Source organism: Ananas comosus, linkage group 22, assembly GCF_001540865.1.
Source record: "Ananas comosus cultivar F153 linkage group 22, ASM154086v1, whole genome shotgun sequence".
Classification (NCBI taxonomy): Eukaryota; Viridiplantae; Streptophyta; class Magnoliopsida; order Poales; family Bromeliaceae; genus Ananas; species Ananas comosus.
The window spans coordinates 2072421-2095909 of NC_033642.1; the positions used below are offsets into that span (position 1 = coordinate 2072421).

Below are 23489 nucleotides of genomic sequence, written 5' to 3' on the forward strand. Positions count from 1 at the left end.
ATATTGTTCACTTCGGGTCACGCTTTTTTATTAATTTTTAAGAAAAATTAGTTGTTTAGAGTATTTTAATATGTCTTATGGATATAAAAATATTTTATGCATTTATCTTACATAATTTCTAAGAATATAATCATAAACATCTTAAAAACTAAAAGAATCATTTTATATATATTATGAAAATACATGCATAAAACCAAAACCAAAGTCATAATTAGATAAAAATTTATAGGAAAACACTACCATGTGTAGATTCACTAGATATAAAATGTAAAGAAATTGGAGGAAATCTACTTTTTTTTTTTTCACTAAAAGTTAGTCTTATTATGCAAGAAAACTTACTAATTGCTCCAAATGTTAGTTGATTTACATCTATATATTTTAAGTATGAAAAAAACTTTTGTAGAACTTCTACATCAAAAAAACTCAAAAAGTTCCCAAAAAATGCAACAAAAGCTATTTTGTCAATACAGTATTGGCATGACACCATGCCACATGCCGGAATGGCCTTGGCATGGTACGACACAGGCAGAATGGGGCGACAAAAGCAATCCTACCTCTCTATAAATTTTGTTCACTCTACAAAATATTGTTCACTTCGGGTTGCGCTTTTTTATTAATTTTTAAGAAAAATTAGTTGTTTAGAGTATTTTAATATGTCTTATGGATATACAAATATTTTATGCATTTATCTTACATAATTTCTAAGAATATAATCATAAACATCTTAAAAACTAAACAAATCATTTTATATACATTATGAAAATACATGCATAAAACCAAAACCAAAGTCATAATTAGAAAAAAATTTATAGGAAAACACTACCATGTGTAGATTCACTAGATATAAAATGTAAAGAAATTGGAGGAAATCTACTTTTTTTTTTTTCACTAAAAGTTAGTCTTATTATGCAAGAAAACTTACTAATTGCTCCAAATGTTAGTTGATTTACATCTATATATTTTAAGTATGAAAAAAACTTTTGTAGAACTTCTACATCAAAAAAACTCAAAAAGTTCCCAAAAAATGCAACAAAAGCTATTTTGTCAATACAGTATTGGCATGACACCATGCCACATGCCGGAATGGCCTTGGCATGGTACGACACAGGCAGAATGGGGCGACAAAAGCAATCCTACCTCTCTATAAATTTTGTTCACTCTACAAAATATTGTTCACTTCGGGTTGCGCTTTTTTATTAATTTTTAAGAAAAATTAGTTGTTTAGAGTATTTTAATATGTCTTATGGATATAAAAATATTTTATGCATTTATCTTACATAATTTCTAAGAATATAATCATAAACATCTTAAAAACTAAAAGAATCATTTTATATATATTATGAAAATACATGCATAAAACCAAAACCAAAGTCATAATTAGATAAAAATTATAGGAAAACACTACCATGCGTAGATTCACTAGATATAAAATGTAAAAAAAATTGGAGGAAATCTTCTTATTTTTTTCACTAAAAGTTAGTCTTATTATGCAAGAAAACTTACTAATTGCTCCAAACGTTAGTTGATTTACATCTATATATTTTAAGTATAAAAAAAACTTTTGTAAAACTTTTACATCAAAAAAACTCAAAAAGTTCCCAAAAAATGCAACAAAAGCTATTTTGTCAATACAGTATTGGCATGACCCCATGCCACATGCCGGAATGGCCTTGGCATGGTACGACACAGGCAAAATGGGGCGGCAAAGGCAATCCTACCTCTCTATAAATTTTGTTCACCTTTTGTTATATTGAACCCTATCTTCCTCCCTTCTCCATTCTGCAACCGCATGACCTCACCTCCTCCAAGTTTTATTTACATAAAAAAGGATATAACTAGATTTACAACACTCACAGCGATCTTCAGTGGAGCCTTAGCTTTCTTACTCCATGAGCATCTTTTGTTAAGAATTTACACAAAACCAATGAAAGCATAGGTAGCAGGAGAGGATAAAGATGGCTTTAAACTTTTAATCAAAACAAGGGACCAAAAAAGGGGCCAGCTTTCCCATGGAGAGAACTATACATGACCAAAAAAACATTGAATAGCACATATGTACAAAACCTAAAACATGCATAATTGTTACAAGCAGATACCAGCAGACAACAATTATGGACAGCACAATCATATAGAATATAAGATAATGTTCTCCAACACAAATGAAAGTGAAGCCAAATTTGTAGTGGAGTGACTGATTTCATTACTGAAGCATGATTCATAATTGATGTTTGGTTTAACAAGAAAAAAGTCAGTGGTTAAGTATAGGTCACAGATAAATAAGATAGTAAATTATTTTCAGAAAATCTGCAATATACTCCCACACAGCAAGCAATCTAATATGAACTCTCAGGAAGCAAATATATAATAATTCGCAACAAATGAAAACTCAAAAATAACAAATGAGAAAATCTAGAAAAAAACAACAATAATTAACCCGCAACGTTTAAGCGCCTTAGGTTTTCTTCAATGGAATAAAATGCTACCTTGCTCCGTAAAAGTAAGCATTGCTATGTATAAGAGCTTCCAAATATGAAAACAATTGCAATATCAAATATCACTCACTTGAAGAGCCCCGCAAAGACCAACACTTTGCAAACAGAACAACAGATTGTCGTGCAACCCCAACAGAAACTTCATTTTCTTTTGTTGATCCTTGAAATCACATAAATTCTCCCTTAGCAGGGACATGCACTGCTTGGATCATAAATAAACACATAAATATGCTATTCCTGGCTGGGAAGAGAAATACAGCTCATCCTTAGACATATAAACAAGGAAACAACCTGGACTTTCAGCTTCTCAAGTTTCTCACTGCAAGTAACAATAAGACTCGAAGAAGTATGAACAATGGGGCCATAAGAGTAGACCTCAAGATCTGGAGAAGCAATTATACTTTCAAGTTCAAGATTATCAACTGTGCAGACCTACACAATGATAAGAGAATTTCATGGAACTTTAAAATACAAAACATATATAACCTCAAAATCTTCATCCCTAACCAATGTTTTCACTTATTTTGGCATTTAATTCAAACCTCAGCATGAAGCAAACTCTCAAGACTATTGATGCATTTTGTGTAAGTCAATTGGTTGGACCCACCTGGGAAGCATATACCACAAAATGAATAATGGAGTAAAAAAAACCCAAATTTTGAAGACAAAAAAAAAAGAAAGAAATGCAACAAAAGCTAGCAAAGCAATCAGAGTCTGGACAAAACAAATATACTAGCAAAGATACTTGCAAATTTATGCTTTCAACAGATAATGCCAAAGCTATTAGAAAATGGTGTAAATGCTATGCCCTCAAAATTTAGATTCATCCAATTAGAAGAAAAGGGAAAATCAACCTCGAGTGATAAATGAATAGTGAAATATACAAGTTAACAGCAGTAAAGCATTAAGAAGAACACCAAACAAATAGCAGCTAGACATGCAACAGAATAAAGCAACATTTTCTTCTCATCCTATGTAAGGAACTAAATTGAATTTGCAAACTTCATGACCTAGATCAACAAGGTTGACATAACTCTGGTCCCCTCTTTGTTCTCCTTGTAGGAAAAGGGCCATAAGGCATAAGCGCTAAGATTTAAGCTTGAAAAGAAAGGGTGAACCACAATTAACTGGCTAAACCAATCATTAAGCTTTTAAGCCATGATTTAATATAAATTCTGTCATATTATATACTGACATATAAGAGAAATGGTTAATGAATGGTATTAAAAACTCAAATTGATTAATGATAAAATTAAAAAATAGGTCAATACCTTATAAAATTCAAAACAATAGAGCATGACAGGTTATAGACAAGAAAACAACAGACTCTCAAACAAGGAGTTAGACACTGCCACAGCACTTTCGGTTACCTTTTCCAATGATAGGTGATGCAGTCATACCAAATATACGAGGAACTTTCATGCCATTGGTTTTATAAAATTCCTGAAAAGTTATTAAGAGAGAATTCTATGACAAAAAATATTGCATTTCTAATATGATATCTGTCCTTCATCTAAATTTTTTACAAGAAAGATATTAAGCACCGTAGGGTATTTTGTCAATGTCTGTTCTTTTATTTGGATTTTTGTACAAATACCTTCATTATTTGTGCATATGGATGCCTCGTCTGCGCCTGTGCATGATGACACTCGTCAAAAATAAGAAGCACAATCAAATCCATCCTGATAAAACAATGCCTCAAATTATGTAGCAATATTTGTGGGGTCATAACAAGCACCTGTGGGGTAAAGAAATGTCAATCTGCCAGCATACCAACAGAAAAGGCAATAGACTGTACTACACAAAATAGTAAGAGACAATTGGTAAACGGTAAGCTATAACCAATCTGCACACATAATTTGAACAGACCTCCTTCACCCATCAATGTCATGAATCCATGATTACATAGGTATCGACATTCAAGTTCCAAAGTGTAGTCATTTAGTCATTCAGGTCTATCAATCACGATGACGAGGATAATTCTTTCAAGCAAGTGGAGAAACTTCAATTCTACTAACGGAGATTGAAAATCTAGGTTTGCTCACGATAATCTAATGTCTCCAGCATACCATTCTTGTTCTATCACATTTGTTCCTTTCAAGAACACCATTTCAGGAAAAGATAGTCAAAATTTATTCAGTATGTTGAACTTGTCTGGAGCAAAATTTATGCACCCATAAGCACAAATACATGGGACGTTTTTCTAAGCATGATATGAATAACACATAGAATAAAATGATGACAAACTGGCAGTAGCTGAAAGAATGTCCTAAGGCATCATTCAGCTCTGACACAAGGACTTATTTATTGATTGAAATTCAGGCTTAAAACTGGAGCTTATGTGAGAGGAGTGCCATCTTTTGTTGTGGCGTAATTGTGCGAGTAATATATGCAATCTCCAATAAAACATATTTCAGAAAAAGGGGAAATATTCACTTGCACTCCCAGTGACACAAAGTGGAAATCTCTGGGTTTCTGGTGCTCATCAAAGGCTGGCAACAACACCCAAGCTAGTCCAACTAAAGTAGATTGAATTGGTTCAATCAATGATAATACAGTCTAATCAAGTCAAATTAGATGAGATCGAAAGCAGTTCATCCCACCAGATCCACGTCGACACAATCCAAACGAATAGGACCAAAGCTAGCCAATCATTCTGGTTTAATATGCAAAGCAAACTAAATGCCATATATCAAGCAAGGATTTAAGTGTCGTAGCACAGGGTCGTGCAGAAAACACGCCGGCACGGAACGACACTGTGCATGCTGGGCCGTACCGAGGCGTGCAAATCACAAAAAATACATATGTGCCAACACATTATGGCATGAAAAATATGAAATATTTATTTTCTTGAGCAACAAAATATTCTAATTACTTATTATGTATTTTTATCAAATCTTTTGAACTTTATTGAGAAAATTACTTACTAATTTAAAAAAGGTTTTGAGTTGTGCCATCGACACGAGAACTATAGCATACTGATATTTTGTTGGCACGGTGGATATAGTCCGTGCCGATGGGCACTTTAACTCCTTGATATCAAGCTTCAATTTCAATTATCATTAAAATCCATGCCATTCAACTTCTGTTCAACTACAATGAAACAAGCACCTCATAATATTTGGTTCAACATTTCAACTATTTGTGGAAGGAAAACAAAACAATTTTTGAATCCGCATTTTACTGCTCTAGAATTTCCCAGACTTTGGAGAGCATTATATATAAACTTTTCAATTAGACTCGAGAGCATTAAAGACTTGAAAGCGGATCAATTTTATATTCTTCTTAGCTATCTGATTGGGGATTACGTCAGGATCAAGTGAAAGCAGGATTTTTAAAAATTCATTTTGCTTATCAATATAGCATTTTAGACAGAGAGAAAACGATGTCATATCTTCCTTTGTCCATTCTGCGATACAACCAACTAAAGACTACAATAACATGCTCATTTCTCAACAAACGGCCATCTAGAGGTTGCCAAGCATGCTCATTTTACATTCAACTGCCCTAACCTGAGTACTTTTCAATATTTCTCTCTTATGACATGATTAGTCATGATAAGCTATAACTTCCTTTATTTATACTACTCGCAAATTGCTCTAATCAAATTGGTTATAAGTTTTCTTTTCATGTGCATCTAATGTTTCTTCATTTTCGCCCTTTAGAATTCCTTTATCATACATTATGCTGATTAGCCCTCTTTAGAATCCCTTTATCATTTATTATGCTGCTTGTAGCTAAATTCATAATAAAACATACATTTCAAACAAAGTCAGATAAGCTAATTGTTACTCAATAAGTAAACACTAATAAAACATAGAGATTATAACTAAAGATCATGGGTGTTGAAAACCTATTAATAGCTAAGCATAAATATGGTGCTTGCTGATTTAATGAGAAAAGGAGAACGGCAGTTTAAAAAGCATTCAAGTGAAATTTTTTCCATTTCATAAATATGTTCGGTACTAATGCATAATAGAAGTAACTTGATTTTGCATGCCACAAATAAATAGCTATCCACAACTAATAATTTGAACGTACTTAATATCACAAGAGTACAGGTTATTAAACAATATTTGGCACTTGCTCATATCTAAAGCATGGCGTACCTCAGATAGTTCAATCTCCATGTTCCAATCATCATGGTCCTTTAAATTCTTACTGTGCCCATGGTAGCACCGAACTTTGAAATCAGTGGAATTTTCAATTACCATGGCTTGCTGCAGAAATATAGGAGGTTACTTCTTCTCATAATGAGATCCAGTTAACTACGATAAAGCTCTGTTATCTTGAATAATATGCAATGACTAAGATGAAATTTCAAAGAATATTATCAAGTATTAGAACCACTAAACAGAAATACATTATTTAGAAATGCTAGAATAATGAAGGATTGCCCACTTTCAATCACGCCATCTAGACCATCTTTCACACCAAGCTTCACTTTTTCACTTTCTAACACTCATTACGCTCGCAGAATTGCTTGCAAATTTTCTTCATCATACATGCAAAACTAGCAAATAGCGATTTTCTTTGCCGCATCAAGTCGTCTACTCCAATCCCATTTTCGCACAAGTAATACTGAAACCATGTGAAAGCGATGTAAACTCCCTACAATACATATGCTCTATATAATCAAAGTGAGGTCCATAACCCTCACTACATGGTAGCTTTTAAAACAAGCCCCAGGGTAACTAACCCTGCACAAACATCGCCATTAGCGAGCGACCTCCTAGCACAAAAAATGGTGGGGGAAATCGCGTGACGCACCTGTCGAACGAGGGGGACGGTGGGAGCGAGGAAGACGCAGACCTGCTTGCTCGGCTTGCGAATGAGGTGCCCGAGCTCGTACATGAGCAGCACCGCGATGTGCGTCTTCCCACACCCCGTGCCCAGGTACACGATCGTGTTCTTCTCCACCGCCCTCTTGCACAGCTCCAACTGGTACCTTCATACCCCCCACCCCCGCATCCCCCGATCCAATCCGATCCGATCACGATCAAAAAAAGCTCCAAAAATCACCAAAACCAAAAAAAAAAGGGAGAAAATCGGTGGAGTGGGGAGGGAACACTTACTTCCTAGCGATCGTCCGCGGATCCTTGACGGGGGTCGGAGCTCCTGAGCTCGAGCTCGAGCTCGAGCTCTCGCCCATGGCGGAGAGGAGGAGGAGGAGGACGAGGAGGACGAGGAGGAGAGAGAGAGAGAGAGAGAGAGAGAGAGGTGGACTTGGGAGAGACTTCGCCTCGAAGTGGGAGGAGACTCGACGAAGAAAAAGGAGGAGCGCACGAGAGCGACCGTACGGGGTTGAGGTCGATTTTGAGAATCTCTTACGTGAAAAAAGTATCGGAACCCCCTCTCATATTTACTTTTTTGAAATCGCCTCTTTAACTTTTTTGTCTTCTATTTTAGAACAATTGCACATATGTCCTATGAAGTAAGGGTATTATATTGCTAGCCCCTTTATTTTTTGAAATGTATCTTAGAAAGTGTTTAGTTTACACGACCTCCAACACGAAATTTCTTATCTTGCCGAACTGCAAGTGCGAATATTTGGAGGAGATCGATAAATTCGAAGAATTAGACATGGAAAGCAGTTGAAAGTGTACAACCTGTAAGCATCGGTCCCGACTTCGTGTATGATGTAAAAACGCGACTTTCTCCTATACCATAGTAAAATTGAAGATCAGGCGTACAGTTGAAACTCACAGATGTGGCTTCTTCCAACTTCAGCGAAATAAACCCATTCTAAATCTTTTTGAATAGTTTTGTTTTTTGAAATAAGACTATTTTTGTCATTGTCTTTAGTATAAGAGTAGTACTAGAATTACAATCTAGTTTGATCATTTGAGAATCATGCTATTTCTACGAGTCTTATCAAAGGTTTTTTTTTTATCACCAAAAATTTAAATGAATAGGATGAATTCTAGATCATTGGGTGTACACCTCTGATTGTTGTAGATTTAGCATTTATCTTGGTATAATTATATATATGTCCATATTTTTTTATAAATTAATAGATATTATGTATCTAGTCTTCTAAACTTTAAAATAGAAAAACACTAAACCTACAATCTTGGAGGGTTGTAATTTTTAAACCCCCATCTAATGGACCAAAAGGGTTTATCCAACTCTTTTTGAGTTTTAGTTCAAAAAAAAATAATGGGACTTTTTCTTACAAGTTGGCCCTTAGATGGGCCAAGTTGTAAGATCACAACCTTAAAATAATTGTAGAGGAACCACTTTAAAATATACCAAACCCCCTTATATATTTATTGATGCATCCATATTATAGTATGGAAAATTTAATAAGTTTACACATGGATTGTGAAAATATTATATAAAATTACTAATACATTAATAATATAAAAAGATAATATTTTATAAAATTTAAAATACAATTCATTAATGACTAATATTCTCCATAAATTCATAAATTAGCTTTTTCATACTTGAGCACATTTTCATAAAAATAAGTTTGAAAATATGCTTCTCCGTTTGCAGATAAAATCGTAAAAACATATATTAACTAACTTATTACAACACACGCACTTGGTGCTACTCACCTAAACAAACAAGTAAATTCTATTTTCTCAATGTACATAGTGTAATTTGCCTTGCAAACAATATCTCAATTCAAAATATTCACTCTAAATAAAATATAGTGCATTATTATTCTGTAATCCCAAATAAAATTTCTAATTGGATTAAGGGATTATTTGAAAGCAGAATGTCATGAAGCAAGAAATTTGTGAGTTTCACAAACTCGACTTTGCCTCCTATTTATGAAAGTCAAAGGCCAATTTTCATATAATTCAGTGAAAATTTCATCATTTACGTGTGATCCCGTAACTTTAGTGCTGAAATAAACACTAACGCCAATAACCTTTTCAGAGTCACAAATTCAATCTCTAATATCCAAACAAAGAACTAGACCCTTTTACATAATAATTTAAGATATACTAATTTTGAATAAAAAGATGCAAGCAATAATTTCTCCCCCTTTATGCTTTCCTTGGTGCGCAAGGTTTATGCTTTCCTTTGTGAGCAAGGAAACTCGAAAAGGCACAAAATGATACTTTGGTTCAAAATTTTGGCATAAAAATTAGATTGTAAAAAGTTACTTAACATCATATTTTTTTATCAAATTTCAACATTTATCTCTAATTTGTAACTCAAAACGTAGATAAAAAGTTAGATAAAAAGATCTTCTATTTTGTTAATACCATGAAAATTGAGAGCTTATTGAATAATTTAATTTAATTTATATAATTCTATTGCATTAATTACGAGTAAATTTATTTCTCAACTCATTTTTTATAAAGCTTTATAGTTAAGTTAAACAGTTATTCCAAACTTTTGTATCTATTTAAAATAAGGGTACATGATACAATTTTTAATATAGGGATATAATTGAGAATGGGGCTAAAGTGCATGTGATTTTTTAATTTTAAATTAAAATGATATAAAAACTACAAACAATTTATTAATTTTAAATTAAAATGATATTAAAATTTTTATTGATACTTTAAAATATTTAATTAGATGTTGTTATTTTTATATAAAGTAGTTATTATAGAGAAACCTTTTTACAAGAAGCTCCCATAGTGACATATATAGCCAATGTTTAGATTTGTGAGTAAAGTCACAAAATAAATGGAAAATTAACTTTTAAGACATGTTTGTTTCAGCAAGAGTGGAGAAAAGAAAAGATCTTTTCGATCACAAATGCCTAGATTTATTGTTTGATTAATCATAAATTAAATTTATCCATAACTCTATTTTTCAAAACATCGTAACTCTCTTTCACGTTGAATGGTGTCGAAGTCAATTACAAAAAATAAAATAAAATAAAATAAAACATTAGCTATTGTATTTTTTAAAAATTTTCTCACGTGCTACTGTGAAAGTTGTAATTTTCGTCTGAATCTCAATTCAACTGAAAGTCATTTTCAACGGAAATATCACTTAGCACCAAACAAAGAGACCATTACGTGATTAAGGATTACCAGTTATATCAAACATAATCCAAAAATAAAAAACAACTTATTTAAATAATTTTAAAATTTTAAATTTGTAATAAAATTTATATAATTCATGTTAATACTTCATTAGAAGAAACTAAGATATTAAGAAGATGACAAAGTTGGTTAATATGGTAATCATTTGTGTTGCTTTTAAAACTTTAGTTTCATTCAAAAAGATTTGCAAGAATTTATACACAGAGAACAAATAATAAAAGTGTTTATTTTGATAAGGTGAAAATTTCATGTTAACGCCTAGTAACTCTCAGTTTTGCATAAAGGCCCTTTGCGGTTTCTCAAACCAAAACTAAAAATTTAGAATTTGTAAATATTTAAACCTGAGCTTACCAAAAAGTCACAAAAAATTCAAAACAGGTTTAAACTGAAATGTCTAAATTTGGTTTGGGTTGATTTATTTTGTTATTGGGCTTTTTATTTCGAGGTTTGTAACTTATTTTACTGGACCATATTAATTTTGGGCTCTCTTTTGTGCTGTAAACTATTTGGTTTCGAATGTCTATAAAATAGAAAAGTTGACTTGTATAAATATATTTTTAGTTAAATTATAGAAAATTTTTCTGTAAATATTTTTTTTTTTTACTAGTCCTCTCAAATTTTTAAAAATCTACATTTACCTCTTTTAAATTTCTGAAATATTCTCAGGGGGTATAGCATTAATAGAGAGGGCAAAATGATCAAAATACCTTAAAACATAATTTTTTTAATATTTTTTATAAATTATAAAAAATAGACGGAATAATGATAGAACCCTGACGGAGGAGGGATTAAATGCAACAACTTGAAATGTTAAGGGGTAAAATATAGATTTTTGAAAGTTAAGAAGGAAAAGTGAAAATACCGGTATTATAAGAAATTTTCTATAATTTAGTATTTTTTCAATTTATTTGTTGGTCAATTTGCCCTTTTGGTCCTCAAACTTTAATGTCCATGAACCTTATCTTAAAATTTTAATTTATTATAATTTCTGACTCAAATTTTTTTAAATTATTATAATTATATCCCACACTCGAATTTAATTGATTAAATACTGATACGTTGGATATGAATGACTACCACGTTGGATATCAAGGCCAAAAGCAAACGATTTGACTACTTTTGTGGCCCTGGACTTATTTTAGAAAAATCTTTGGGCTTAGACATGGCATTTGCTTGATATTGGATGATTTGCAGAAACTAGGGCTTGTGAATTGACCTAAACTTTCACATCGTTGTGCGAGGCGCTTACTCGTAATACTATATCGTCGATACATTACTATTTAATCAACTAAATTTGACTGAAGAAATTCATTACAATAATTTAATTCAATCTAAAAATTATAATACATTAGAGTTTGTTGACTAAAAAGTATCATATGTCGACTTAAAGTGACCAGCATCTTGTTTTATTGCGGGAGATCAAGTTGGATCGAGTCACGTTTGAAATGGCAGGATATCGGTTTGGGCCGAGTCGTGTTCGAAATTGCGAGAGACTGGCTGGATCAAATTACAATCGAGTCATGTTTGAAATATTATTATATTTTATCAATCTCTTTCTTGTATTTTAAATTTATTTTTATTTTTCTATCTTGTATAATTTTTTTCTCATAAATATCCTTCAATTATTTTTTTCTTGCCTATATATATATATTACTGGTAACAAATATATTATTTTAGGTAAAATTTAACAACTTTATTAGAAGACACTGGCTAAATAGTGAAAAGAATGTAAAGTAAATCTTCATGATGGATTCAATGAAAAGTTTTATCAAGTTATTTTCAACTTTTTATATTTTGTAATTTTCTTGTTCAAACGAGTTGAATATATGCACAGCTACTTTCAATTAATATTTTTTAACATCTTTTATATAAAATAATTGGTTTATGCTTTACCATGTAGGGATTGAAAAAATGGATAGTTGAGTGGTACATTTGTAAAAAAAAAAAAAAAAAAGTGTAGAAAGTGAAAAAAAGAAAATAAAAACTTGCAAAATACAGTGTAGTATAGTGTAATTAAAACTAAAAAAAAAGGGTAAACTTCACTTGGCCCCCTGAGGTTTAGCTCATTTTTACTTTTCGATTCTGTGGTTAATTTAGAAATTACACTATCCTATAGTTTAGCTCATTTTACTAAAGCACCATGAGGTTATTAAAAAATTCACTTAATTTGTTATCATATTTAATAGTAAATTTTTTGGATTAAAAATAAAGATAAAACCATAGAGTAGTTGAGTGCAACTTTTTAAATACATAATGACAAAATAAAATTCAACCTAATAAAAATAATGATATTAATATGAGTAAGTCTAATTAAGGGTCTCTTCGGTATCAGAGATTATCTAACACTAGTAAATAAAAAAGAGTTGGAAAAAAAATATAATCTAAAAAATGTGATTTACGCGACGTAATATTCTTTACATAAAAAATCACAATATTTAATTGAATTAGGCTGGAATGCTATGAATAGCACCAAGCTGTTGGTGCTATTAGATTTCCGATCTTTGGATGAAAAAATATACGATTAGAATGATATAGGCCTTATAGGGTTGAGCAAGTTGTTGGTTGAATAGTATAATCTAACGGGTGAAAATAATCAAAGGTTTAAATCTAACGACGGAAAATTCGGTAGCACTAAGTGCTTGGTGCTATCGATAGTATCCCGGTCGGACTCTATTTAATTTTATATTATATAATTTGTAGTTTCAAACAAAGCTGATCAGTGATCACCTCTCTTGTACTTGTAAGTTGTAATTAGTCCAAAACAGTACTAGTTAATGCACCAAACACCATCTACTCCAAAAAAAAAAAAAAACAAAACAACCATGTCCCATGCATGGAATGAACATGCAAATAAATGTCCACATGGGGTACAGCACACTCACATGGATTATTATTTCATTGATATTTTAGTCCCACAATACATGCAATAATATATATATATATATATAGAATTGAGCTAGAATACTTTTACAAGTATTACCTCCATGATACTATTAGGTTTTTAGCCATTGGATCTACTCCTTGATTATTAATAGTCCTTGGATCAAACACTATTCCACCTACCACCACCTACCACCATCATCTCAACCTCACATCTCTCCATCCAATGGCTAAAAACTCAAAAGCACCACTCATATAATACTTTTACAAGTATTCTAGCTCAACTATATATATATATATATATAGAGAGAGAGAGAGAGAGAGAGAGAGAGAGAGAGAGAGAGAGAGAGAGAGAGAGAGAGAGAGAGAGAGTTGAGCTATGATACTTTTACAAGTATTACCATCATGGTGCTATTAGGTTTTAAGCCATTGGATCTACTTTTTGATTATTAATAGCCCTTGAATTAAACACTATTCCACCTACCACCACCTATCACCATCATCTCAACCTCACATTTCTCCATCCAAAGGCTAGAAACACACAAGTATCACCCCCATAATACTTTTACAAATATTCTAGCCCTACTCTATATATATATATATATATATATATATATATATATAGTGATCATCATCAACCTATGTATTACTAAGTGGTCAGAGTGAGTTAGTTCTTTACTTCCTGTCTTGTCTTAGGTTGCCCACCGACAGGGTTCTTCTCTCCTTTGACATCTCACCAACCTGGTTTGTATTTTTCCCTGGAGCATAAGTCACAATGCTGGCTGGCTACTGGCTTAATCAGTGGTTGTTATGCAGACGGCCGTTCGATTCTTGCGTGCTTCTGACTTTTTGGGTTAACAAGGACTGGCAGGCAAACTTAAGGCACCGTTTGATTCGGATATAAATACGAACTGGCTATTACAGAAGTAGGTACAAATATGGAGATAAGAAAAATAGTGTTGGGATAAAAATTAGGTTATTTTCGGAGATAAGAAAAATTGCGTTTGGATAGATAATGTGGAATAAGAAAAATAGTGAAATTTTTTTTATAACTAATCTTATCGATTTTTATAATTGTAAAAATAATTTCCTTAAAAAAATAATTATAAAAATAGACCTTTAAATTCGGTGAATGATTCACCGAATTTATAACTTCTGTTTAAGAGTAGAAAAATTATAAAAGCGGTGAATGGTTCACCGCTTTTATCATCGTAGAATTATAAAAAAAAAGTGAGAAAAAAAAAGAAAGCGGTGAATGGTTCACCACTTTTAAAAGCGGTAAATCATTAACCGCTTTTATAAGACTATATTTATAAATAAAAATTTAACAGGTTTATTTTTAAAATAAAATTTTAAAGGGAGACTATTGCACTAAAAACTTCAAAATAGTGAGTAATTATATATAGAAAATAGATATATTAGTGGGGATAGTTATACCAGCTTATTTCAGATACCCGAAAACTATTATTCTTGAGTAAAAAATTAACGTTTGGGTATAAAAGGGGATAAGAGGTTATTCCACCCCTTATCCCCAATCCAAAGAATAGCAGGAGGAGGAGAAAGAAAGAAAGAAACGATGCTTGCCATTTGTTTTGTACCTCGGTACCTCACAAAAGTTTTTTTTTTGGGTGGGAAAAGCAGTTAGGGTGAATATTACATGTGTTAATATATATTTCTAGATTTGTTTTTTATTAAATTGATTTTTTCGGGTAACGAAGCATCAAATTAGGAGGTTCTTAGTTAGAGTTCGATCATATTCCCAGTATTATTAATTTTCTCCTATTAATTCAAGTTCATGTTTTGAACATCATATCAAGATATCTCAAGTCCAAACGTAAGGAAGAGTGTTGAATATAAATATTAAAATTATTATTCTCTGACAATTTAAGTTTTTAAAGATAAGTGGTTATTTCGTATAAGAAGAGATCTGTAATTCGAGTTCCGTCAAACCTATGGTATAATTGATTTTCTTCTATTTAACTCAAATATATGACATATATAAATCCATTTAAAAGTCGCGAGCTATTAAAAAATCTCGAGCCTAAATACGAGAAAGAGTGTTAAAATAGAAATATCCTTCTATTTGATTCAAATACACGTCACGACTCTATTAAAAAATCTCAAGCCCAAACGAAAGAGAAGTGTTAAATATAAAAATATAAAATCACCATCCCCGGCCAACTTAAGCTTATAAAGAAAGACGACTATTTCATATAATTTAACACTGTGGACACATAGTGTTGGCAAATAAAGTATTAATTAAACAATCCTATTATAAGAAAATCATATTCTCTTAGCAACTTCTAACAGTATTAATGGAAGCAGCTCCAATTTGGTGTTTTTTGATTTTGAAGCTCTTGGTTTCATTTTAGCTTTTTTTATTGGCCTATAGTGAAAGAATGCTCAGATTATGGAATATATGACACATTCTTTATTATTTTTAGCATTGAGATCTCAAAATTCAACCTCAAACATAAACAATAAGAGTCTATTTAGTATTCAGAGAAAAAATAAAATTTGGGTGAGAGTGTATAGAGATAGGCTTCTCCATTTTTCGGTAGAACTACAGAAAATATATCGTAAAATAAAATTTGGGTGAAAATGTATAGAGATAGGCTTCTCCGTTTTTCGGTAGAACTACAGAAAATATATCGTAAAATAAAATTTGGGTGAAAATGTATAGAGATAGGCTTCTCCGTTTTTCGGTAGAACTACAGAAAATATATCGTAATCGATTCATTGCGGTATGTGCAACATAATATTACATACGAAAATTTTCGGTAGAACTACAAAAAATATATCGTAATCGACTTATTACGGTATGTGCAACATAATATTACATACGGAAACAACTAAAATATTTTTTTCTCATGCTTTTTCACAGTGTATGATGCAATCTTTGGAGCATACAAACTAGGTTTTGATGAAAGAAGAGCAATACCATCTCCATTGGTGTGTTGGATAAGATGAGGTTTATTTCAATCACCTAATAAACTTTCAATCACCTAATAACTAGGTTGTGATAAGAAGAGGTTTATTTCAATCACCTAATAAATTTTCCACTTGCTTCTCACTAAAGAGAGGTTAGAAAGCTTAAGATGATCTTAATTTCTTACCTAAATACACACTATGATGTTCCTTCTTTTTCTTTTTTTTTTTAAGAATAATTCTACGAAATCAAAAGCGACGCGGAACCAAGAGGTTCCATACATTAGCTATGTTGATAGCTAAAGATCTTCCAAAAGTATACTCTAATAGCAAATTTAGATTAAGTTTAAGAAAACACACTTGTTTTAATATACACTAACTGGATAATGTTGCACATCAGAAATTTTCTCAAGTGATTTCATATAAGAACAGTAAGTTTCACCGACAAAATGATTTATCGTATTAATTTCAGAAATAAAATGAAGGTAATTAGATGCTATAACCGCATAATTTTGATCCCTAATTTCAACAGAAACTGCTTCTTATTTCAAGAGTTCAACCAAACACTCCAATCCATTTCAGATTATAAAGTCAAGATGCCCGAAAAACTCTGAAACTATACAATAAATTACTCATCAAGAACAAAATTGCAGAGTCATTGATTTTTACAACAGCACCCGGAAGCGAAGATCCATGAACTAAAACACCAGAATTTAGTTAAACACTCTGAACCATGAAAAATTTCGCACCACTTGTCGACAACTTTGATCGAGTCACTATCGTGCCAACTTGTATAGTGCTCAGTGATTATAAGGCTTTCGGGTTCAAAGGCGATGAGTCGACGACCCTAAGTGTCCCCCCAAGCTCAGTGGGCACCAGAGGAATGAGAGAATGAAGGACATCGGTTATTAATGGCCGATAACTCGGTTCCGGTTGCACGCACAACACAGCTACAGCTGCAACCTAAAAGAATTTTTAAAAGAAAACCACACATTTTCGATCAGGTAAGTCCGGAAAAAGTTTATAGGCAAAATGTGGGGACAACTCTCCAACTGAAAATCATGTGCACATCCCTCATTTAATGCGTTGTTTGATTTGAAAAAAAAAGCAAAAAAAAGTTAATGGTTTCTGTATCTGGTTTGAGAGAAATTGATGGAGCTTCGCGGTTCAAATGTTAGAACAAAGAAATGAGACTAGAGTTTCGCGATTTATACCTGGTATAAGTGTTTCAGATCCATTTTGTTTCTGATCACGGGGTCGACAATGTTAGGAAGCTTTGATCTGTCGGTAAGCTGAGGCATGGCCTACACACATAAACGAATTCGCGAAACAATCCATCAAAAGGAGTTCAATTAGAAACACAGTTCCCAAAAAAAGAAGAAAAAAGCATACCCATGTTACAATAGATTGCGGCAAAGACGGTTCCGTCTTTTCCACTGGTTTTCTTCCCACCAGTAGCTCGAGAAGAACTACTCCGAAAGCATAAACATCGCTCTTCTCAGTTAATTTACCTGAAAATTTAAACCAGTCGCAAATTACCCAATTTGATATACTTCACATGTTATCATAATTTACAGCGCAGAAAAAGGAAAAGAAATGGACATGATATACCGTCTAATAGATACTCGGGAGCGACATAACCGACCGTGCCCGAAAGTTTAACATTTTCTTTGCTTGGACCGACAGCATTCACCGCAAGCCCGAAATCTGAAATCTGCATCATGGACAGCATTTGATTACTCTTCGAATTGATTTAGCCGAAATAAAATTGAAAGAGTTTGAGATAGATTCGGGACGAATCGAATTTACCCTAGCATTATAGTCGGCGTCTAGAAGTATGTTAGAGGATTTTAGGTCTCTATGAATCACAGGTGGATTGCAGTGCTCATGAAGATATTCTAGTCCTCTACTCAAAAATTAAACCCCCCAAAAAAAAAGCTAGTTAGTAGAAACAAAGTAATCATTTAACACCAAATTCGAAAACGAAACCAATTCCTGATGCGAACCTCGCGGTATCGAGTGCGATTTTCATGCGGAGGTGCCAACTTAAATGCGATCCACGAGACGCCCCTACGGAGATTAGTTATGCTCTTTTACAATCTTTAAATCACTCCAGAAAAAGGTACCAAAAGCCCAGTGATTAAACTACGCGAAGAATGATACCGTGCAGTTGTGATTCCAAAGATCCATTTTGCATGAATTCGTAGACGAGCAGCCGCTTTCCTTCGTGAACGCAATAGCCCAAAAGGGAAACTACGTTCGGGTGCCGAATTCTTCCGAGTAAGTCCACTTCATTCTACAAGAGAGAATTACAAATGAAGATGTGAAAGTGCAGATCAAATCATGTTAATGGATTGAGCAGCAACTTATTAATCTACGAATTTCACCTCAAATTCTCTCACACACTCCTGCCCACCATGATCCAACTTCTTTACGGCCGCGAGAAGTCCCCCATCAAATGAAGCTTTGTACACACACCCGAATCCCCCTTCACCCAACACATTGCTCTCGGAGAAGTTATTCGTCGCCGACTCCAACGTCGAGTACTCAACCATTGCCAAAAATCCTTTCTTGCTCGTCTTTAATGAATTCAACTTGTTCAAGATTGGTCCTAAAGCTAATCCCATAGTAGAATCTGCGGCATTTTAAATCGGCAAAATGAACTAAATCCCTACACCCAATTTGCGGAAACAATTGAGGTTAATTGGGAATATATGTGATGAAATAAACCTGAGCTTTGGATGTCTTTGGAATCAGCTGTTTGAGTAGTTCTCCTCCACAAGATCCAGGCGCAAAACGCGGATATAATTATCATAAAAATGGCAATAGAAGATAGAACTGTTGCCACCATTAGTTCTTTGTGGTAATGGTGGTGTTTTTCCACAATGATCTGCATCACTACACTCAGAAAACAAAAAAAAATGAAAATTTTGGTTTCTTAAGCTAAATTACAGTTATGGTTTTCCTTAAATTTCTGTTAAAATCAAATCTTGGGTCAAAAAAAATGAAGCAATTGTAAAGATTAAAAGGGCAAACCTTCGAATACAATCACAAAAGTAAGCAGGACAAAAAAAAGAGGAAAAAAAGGTACAATTTTTTCCACCAAATTTCAATCTTTATACGAAAAGTGCCCTCCAAATCTTAAATTAAGCACCCCAAAGTCAAATCCAAGATGAAGTTATGATGGGAATCTGAGTAACTTCTTACCTGTAGAAGGTGGTGTTGCAGGTGAGGGAGATGCAGAGATGGGTAGGCTTTGAGAGGAGGGGAGAATGAGAGTGGGTAGAGGTGATGGGAAGGGAGAATGGAGTGGAGAGGACATGGGAGGTAGTTCTCTTGCATTGGTGGGAGCTTGTAGGAAGAAGAAGAAGAAGAAGAAGAAGACCCAAATCACAAGAGATAGGAAGGGAGATGATGATGATGATGATGTTGGATTCATGGTCTCACTCTCCTGTCCCTGATAAAGTTCAAAGAGAAGCTTAAGCAAATCTCTCTCTCTCTCTCTCTTATGAAGTGGGGAGGGAGTAAAAATAGTGAATGATGAGCATGGGAACAAGCACACAATTTGAATCTGGGTTGGTTGATGCCTTTTGATTTGAATTTCTCTCTCTCTCTCTCTCTCTCTCTCTCTCTCTTAATTACTCTCTCTCCCTATCTCTTGTGTAGTGGGGGCAGAGGGGAGCTACTCTTTTTGAATTGGATGTATGTACCTTTTGAGGCTTTGGTTTTTTGGGCTCAAAAAAAAAAGGAAATGAGAAAAAAAACAGGGGTGGTGGGGAAGGGACAAGGACAGTTGCAGGGACTACAAGGAAAGCACTTTCAAACTTTGTGGGGGCAGATGAAGATGAAGATGCAGATGAGGGGGAAGACTGCACAGTCAGGTGGCAGCTGCCAATAAAGATTGCCAGGAGACAAGAAAATTAGTGGGGCAGAAGGACAAAATAGAGAGAGAGAGAGAGAGAGAGAGAGAGAGAGAGTATACAAAAATTCAAAAGAAAATAAGAGTATGAACCAACTATGGGGTTCTTAGCTAACTGCACTATCAAATATCTTCACTAAATAGAAGAGTTTATATGCATTCTATAAGAAAGTTTAATCGACCTGCAAGCGTTGTTAAAAAAAGAAAGGTAAGAATGATTTGTTGTGGATTTTTTTTTTTTTGAGAGAGAGATAGGTAGCACGCTACCCGCTTCGTTTATTTCATTTAGAAATAAACTTAGCTGGAAATATGAATCAACTAGAATTCGAATTTGAGATCTCGGATACCAATCATCAAGCCCTTTGCCACTCGTTGTGGAAAAAGTTTGAGTCTCTAAAATGTTAAGAGTGTGTGTATAAACTAATTATACACTTTTACTTAGTGTTTAATATATGAATAATGTATAAAAATAGTATTTTTAGAAATATATAATGGTATTATTATTGGCTGAAAAAATAAATATATGTAGACCTCATCACTATGGACCACTTTATTCTTTATTTTAATAGTTTAACCAATGTGGACATTTTGTGGGTTGGCAAGCTAGTTTGGTAGAGTAATAAAAAGGAAAATAATGCTGCATTCACATTCCAAAAAAAGAATATATATCATACATCTCTTCAATCTATATGGCATTTAGACATAGATTCTTATGTGAAATTCCAGCTAAGATGTAGTTTCTATCTTTTTTTTTTACTTTTTAAAAAGAAGTTATGGAGACCATTATGTTTTGATGTTCTTTTCTAAGAATTGAATTTTGGGGTTCAAATATTGTAAATAATAAATTTCATGAACTAGTTTCAAAATACCCAAGATGTCGAGGAATGTTACACAATGTAAAAGAATCGATTCCTCTAAAAGCTTAAACTATTATAGAATAATATTTTTAATATTATATTTAGTACTTTCTCTTATGTATCATGTTAAATTATAATTTAATACTTATATTCAATGGAGAGTCTCAAAGCTTTTTCTTGGAATTTTCTTCGGAGCTTGGAGCTTATTCTCATTAATGCATGGGTCGGCAATGACCAATGAGTAAGCTTCGTGCATTTGATGGTATCATTCAAAAAAAATAGGGTTAATTGAATACAGGTCCCCGCAAATATAGTGAATTATAAATATATTCCTGTAAAGTTCAACTTTTATAAGTTATTCTTGCAAAAGTCCTAACGTTTTCAGATAGTCCCTCTGGTTTGTTACCGTTAGAGAACCGTTAGAAAACTGTTTATATTTTCAATTTTGCCATCACAAATATGTTCTTTCAAAAATTATAACAGTATAATATAAGATGGATAAAAATGTCAAAAATTAATCCGGGTAAAGTATTTAACCTATGGTTAACTAAATTTTTCTAACGGATTCTAACGGTAGAGATATATCTGAAAACATTAGAACTTTTATAGTAATAACTTATGAAAGTTGAACTTTATAGAAATATATCTGCAATTCACTATATTTGTAAGAACCTATATGTAATTGACCCCAAAAAAATAAGATCTAACTAGGAGTGAGCATATGTGAATGGTGTGTAAATGGTGAGGAATTTTTTGGGGGGATTTCATATTTGTTTAGCTATAAAAAGATATTGAGATTTAAAAAGAAAAATAATATTGATAAAACAACTTTTGATACATGCATATCAGATTGATCGACTTTACTCAAAATTAGATTTGTAAATCCAATTTGACACAATGGTAAGTCGATGGATATTGACTCGAACTCGACCAATTTAATCGATCGGCCACGTTAAACAGGTTGGGTCTAGGGCTAGGGCTTAGACCGAGTTAGACTCGGGTTGAGCCACCCCAAACTTGAACATCACCTTGACCAGATTGATATGTTTTACTCAACCCACATCCATTTGGACACTAAGGTAAGTCCAACGATCTCGACTCGACTCGAACTCGACCGATTTAATCGATGAGCCACATTAAACAGATTGGGTCTGCGGCTGCGAATTTAAGTTCGTCGAAACAGGCTTTAGCCCAAAATTAGTGAGTCAAACATAAAACAGGCCCACCTCAAATTTGGCCCGAATCCTAAGGTGCTAAATTAGCATGATCCAAAGAACTAATCAATTAAAATGTAGAAATTGATAGATAAATGATACATACATTCAAAAAATGATACCAATTAATATAGCTTCATAAATTGAGAAATGAAATTGCACATTAAAAAAATTGCGATTTTGTGAATTTTTATTACACAAGAATAACAAAACCAAATGCCTAATTTTTTCATCCGTGTCTAAGCCCAAAACTGTGTTTATTTTATTTATTTTTTGTCAATACGGTGAGTGTAGTATCCTTAGCTTTTGAGTTGGTGAGGAAAAAAAAAAAAAAAAAAAAATCTTTTGAGTTGGTGGATAAGTACCTCACCAACTCCCTCCTGATACTTATCAACTCAACCCATTGAAAACTAATTAGCCTTCTCTCTCTATCCCTCCTTAATTTAGCTCGTGGGCAAGGTGGAGAGCTCGAGCTCGGGTGGAGTTGCCGTGGAGCTCGGATCGACGTCGACGTCGCGCCACGGAGCCGTCCGAGCATACGTGCGTCGCCGTAGTTTAGCGAGGAGGCCGGGCGAGGGAGTGTTTTCGTCGTTCTCGACGCCGTGTCGGAATTGGAGTCGCTGGTTGAGGTGGGTAATCTCTCATTCCTCTATGGATTTCTTCTCTACTTCAAGACGAAGCTTCAGGACCCTTGTTTGCTGAATTTGGATAAGGTTAGCTTGGTCGGATTTAACGCTTTCTTCGCTGCTGTTTTCTGGGCAGATTTCGTGATTTTGAGTGTAATTGGGTTTACTTCTTCGCAGCAGGAGAACCGGGGACTTCGACGGACCAGCGAGGGATCATTTTGGATCCGGGCCACTTTCTTCGCTGCCAGGAGTTGCTTGAGAGGTGGGTTCATCGGTTTTTGCCTCTAAGTACATATTAGTCGACTTGTATGCTTTGTCGTTGAACACTAAATGAGGTAGCTCAAATTCATGGATTAGTATATTAAAAACCTGAATTGGGAGCATGCTTAGTGAGTGATGATAATTGATACTTGTTAGACTTGGATTTGACTTAGGAGAAAATCTACGATTTGGGCCTGTCACCAGTTAACTACCTGATTTAGCTTTAGGAGCCGTTAGAAAATTGTACTGTCGCAGTTTCTTCGAGACGAGTACTCCAGGTAGTTTAGAATGTAT

The 23489-nt window shown here is 33.4% G+C and overlaps 2 protein-coding genes and 1 long non-coding RNA gene across 4 annotated transcripts in view; 1 reads left to right on the forward strand and 2 right to left on the reverse strand.

Annotated features, from left to right (window-relative positions):
• Positions 2533–7778, reverse strand: LOC109727033 (endoribonuclease Dicer homolog 4-like). Of its 2 annotated transcripts, none has more exons than XM_020256894.1 (8): positions 7568–7778; positions 7263–7440; positions 6602–6712; positions 4090–4125; positions 3863–3935; positions 3035–3099; positions 2784–2924; positions 2533–2691 (listed from the first exon to the last, which is right to left on the reverse strand). In XM_020256894.1, the coding sequence occupies exons 1-8, from the start codon at positions 7642–7644 to the stop codon at positions 2548–2550; spliced, it is 825 nt and encodes a 274-aa protein (XP_020112483.1). In that variant the 5' UTR covers positions 7645–7778; the 3' UTR covers positions 2533–2547. The 2 variants fall into 2 exon arrangements, with proteins under 2 accessions (XP_020112483.1, XP_020112482.1); XM_020256893.1 differs by having other exon boundaries at positions 4090–4230; positions 7568–7774.
• LOC109726955 (probable receptor-like protein kinase At1g80640) lies at positions 16842–20000 on the reverse strand. The gene is made up of 10 exons (XM_020256781.1): positions 19526–20000; positions 19049–19216; positions 18706–18953; positions 18482–18614; positions 18325–18388; positions 18128–18224; positions 17930–18032; positions 17711–17829; positions 17533–17622; positions 16842–17281 (listed from the first exon to the last, which is right to left on the reverse strand). The coding sequence occupies exons 1-10, from the start codon at positions 19755–19757 to the stop codon at positions 17126–17128; spliced, it is 1410 nt and encodes a 469-aa protein (XP_020112370.1). The 5' UTR covers positions 19758–20000; the 3' UTR covers positions 16842–17125.
• LOC109726956 overlaps positions 22624–23489 on the forward strand; it is a 2733-nt gene continuing 1867 nt past the window's right edge. Inside the window, exons 1-2 of the long non-coding RNA XR_002220661.1 lie at positions 22624–23021; positions 23112–23196. This is a non-coding gene — a long non-coding RNA (uncharacterized LOC109726956). The remainder of the gene's footprint in view (positions 23022–23111; positions 23197–23489) is intronic.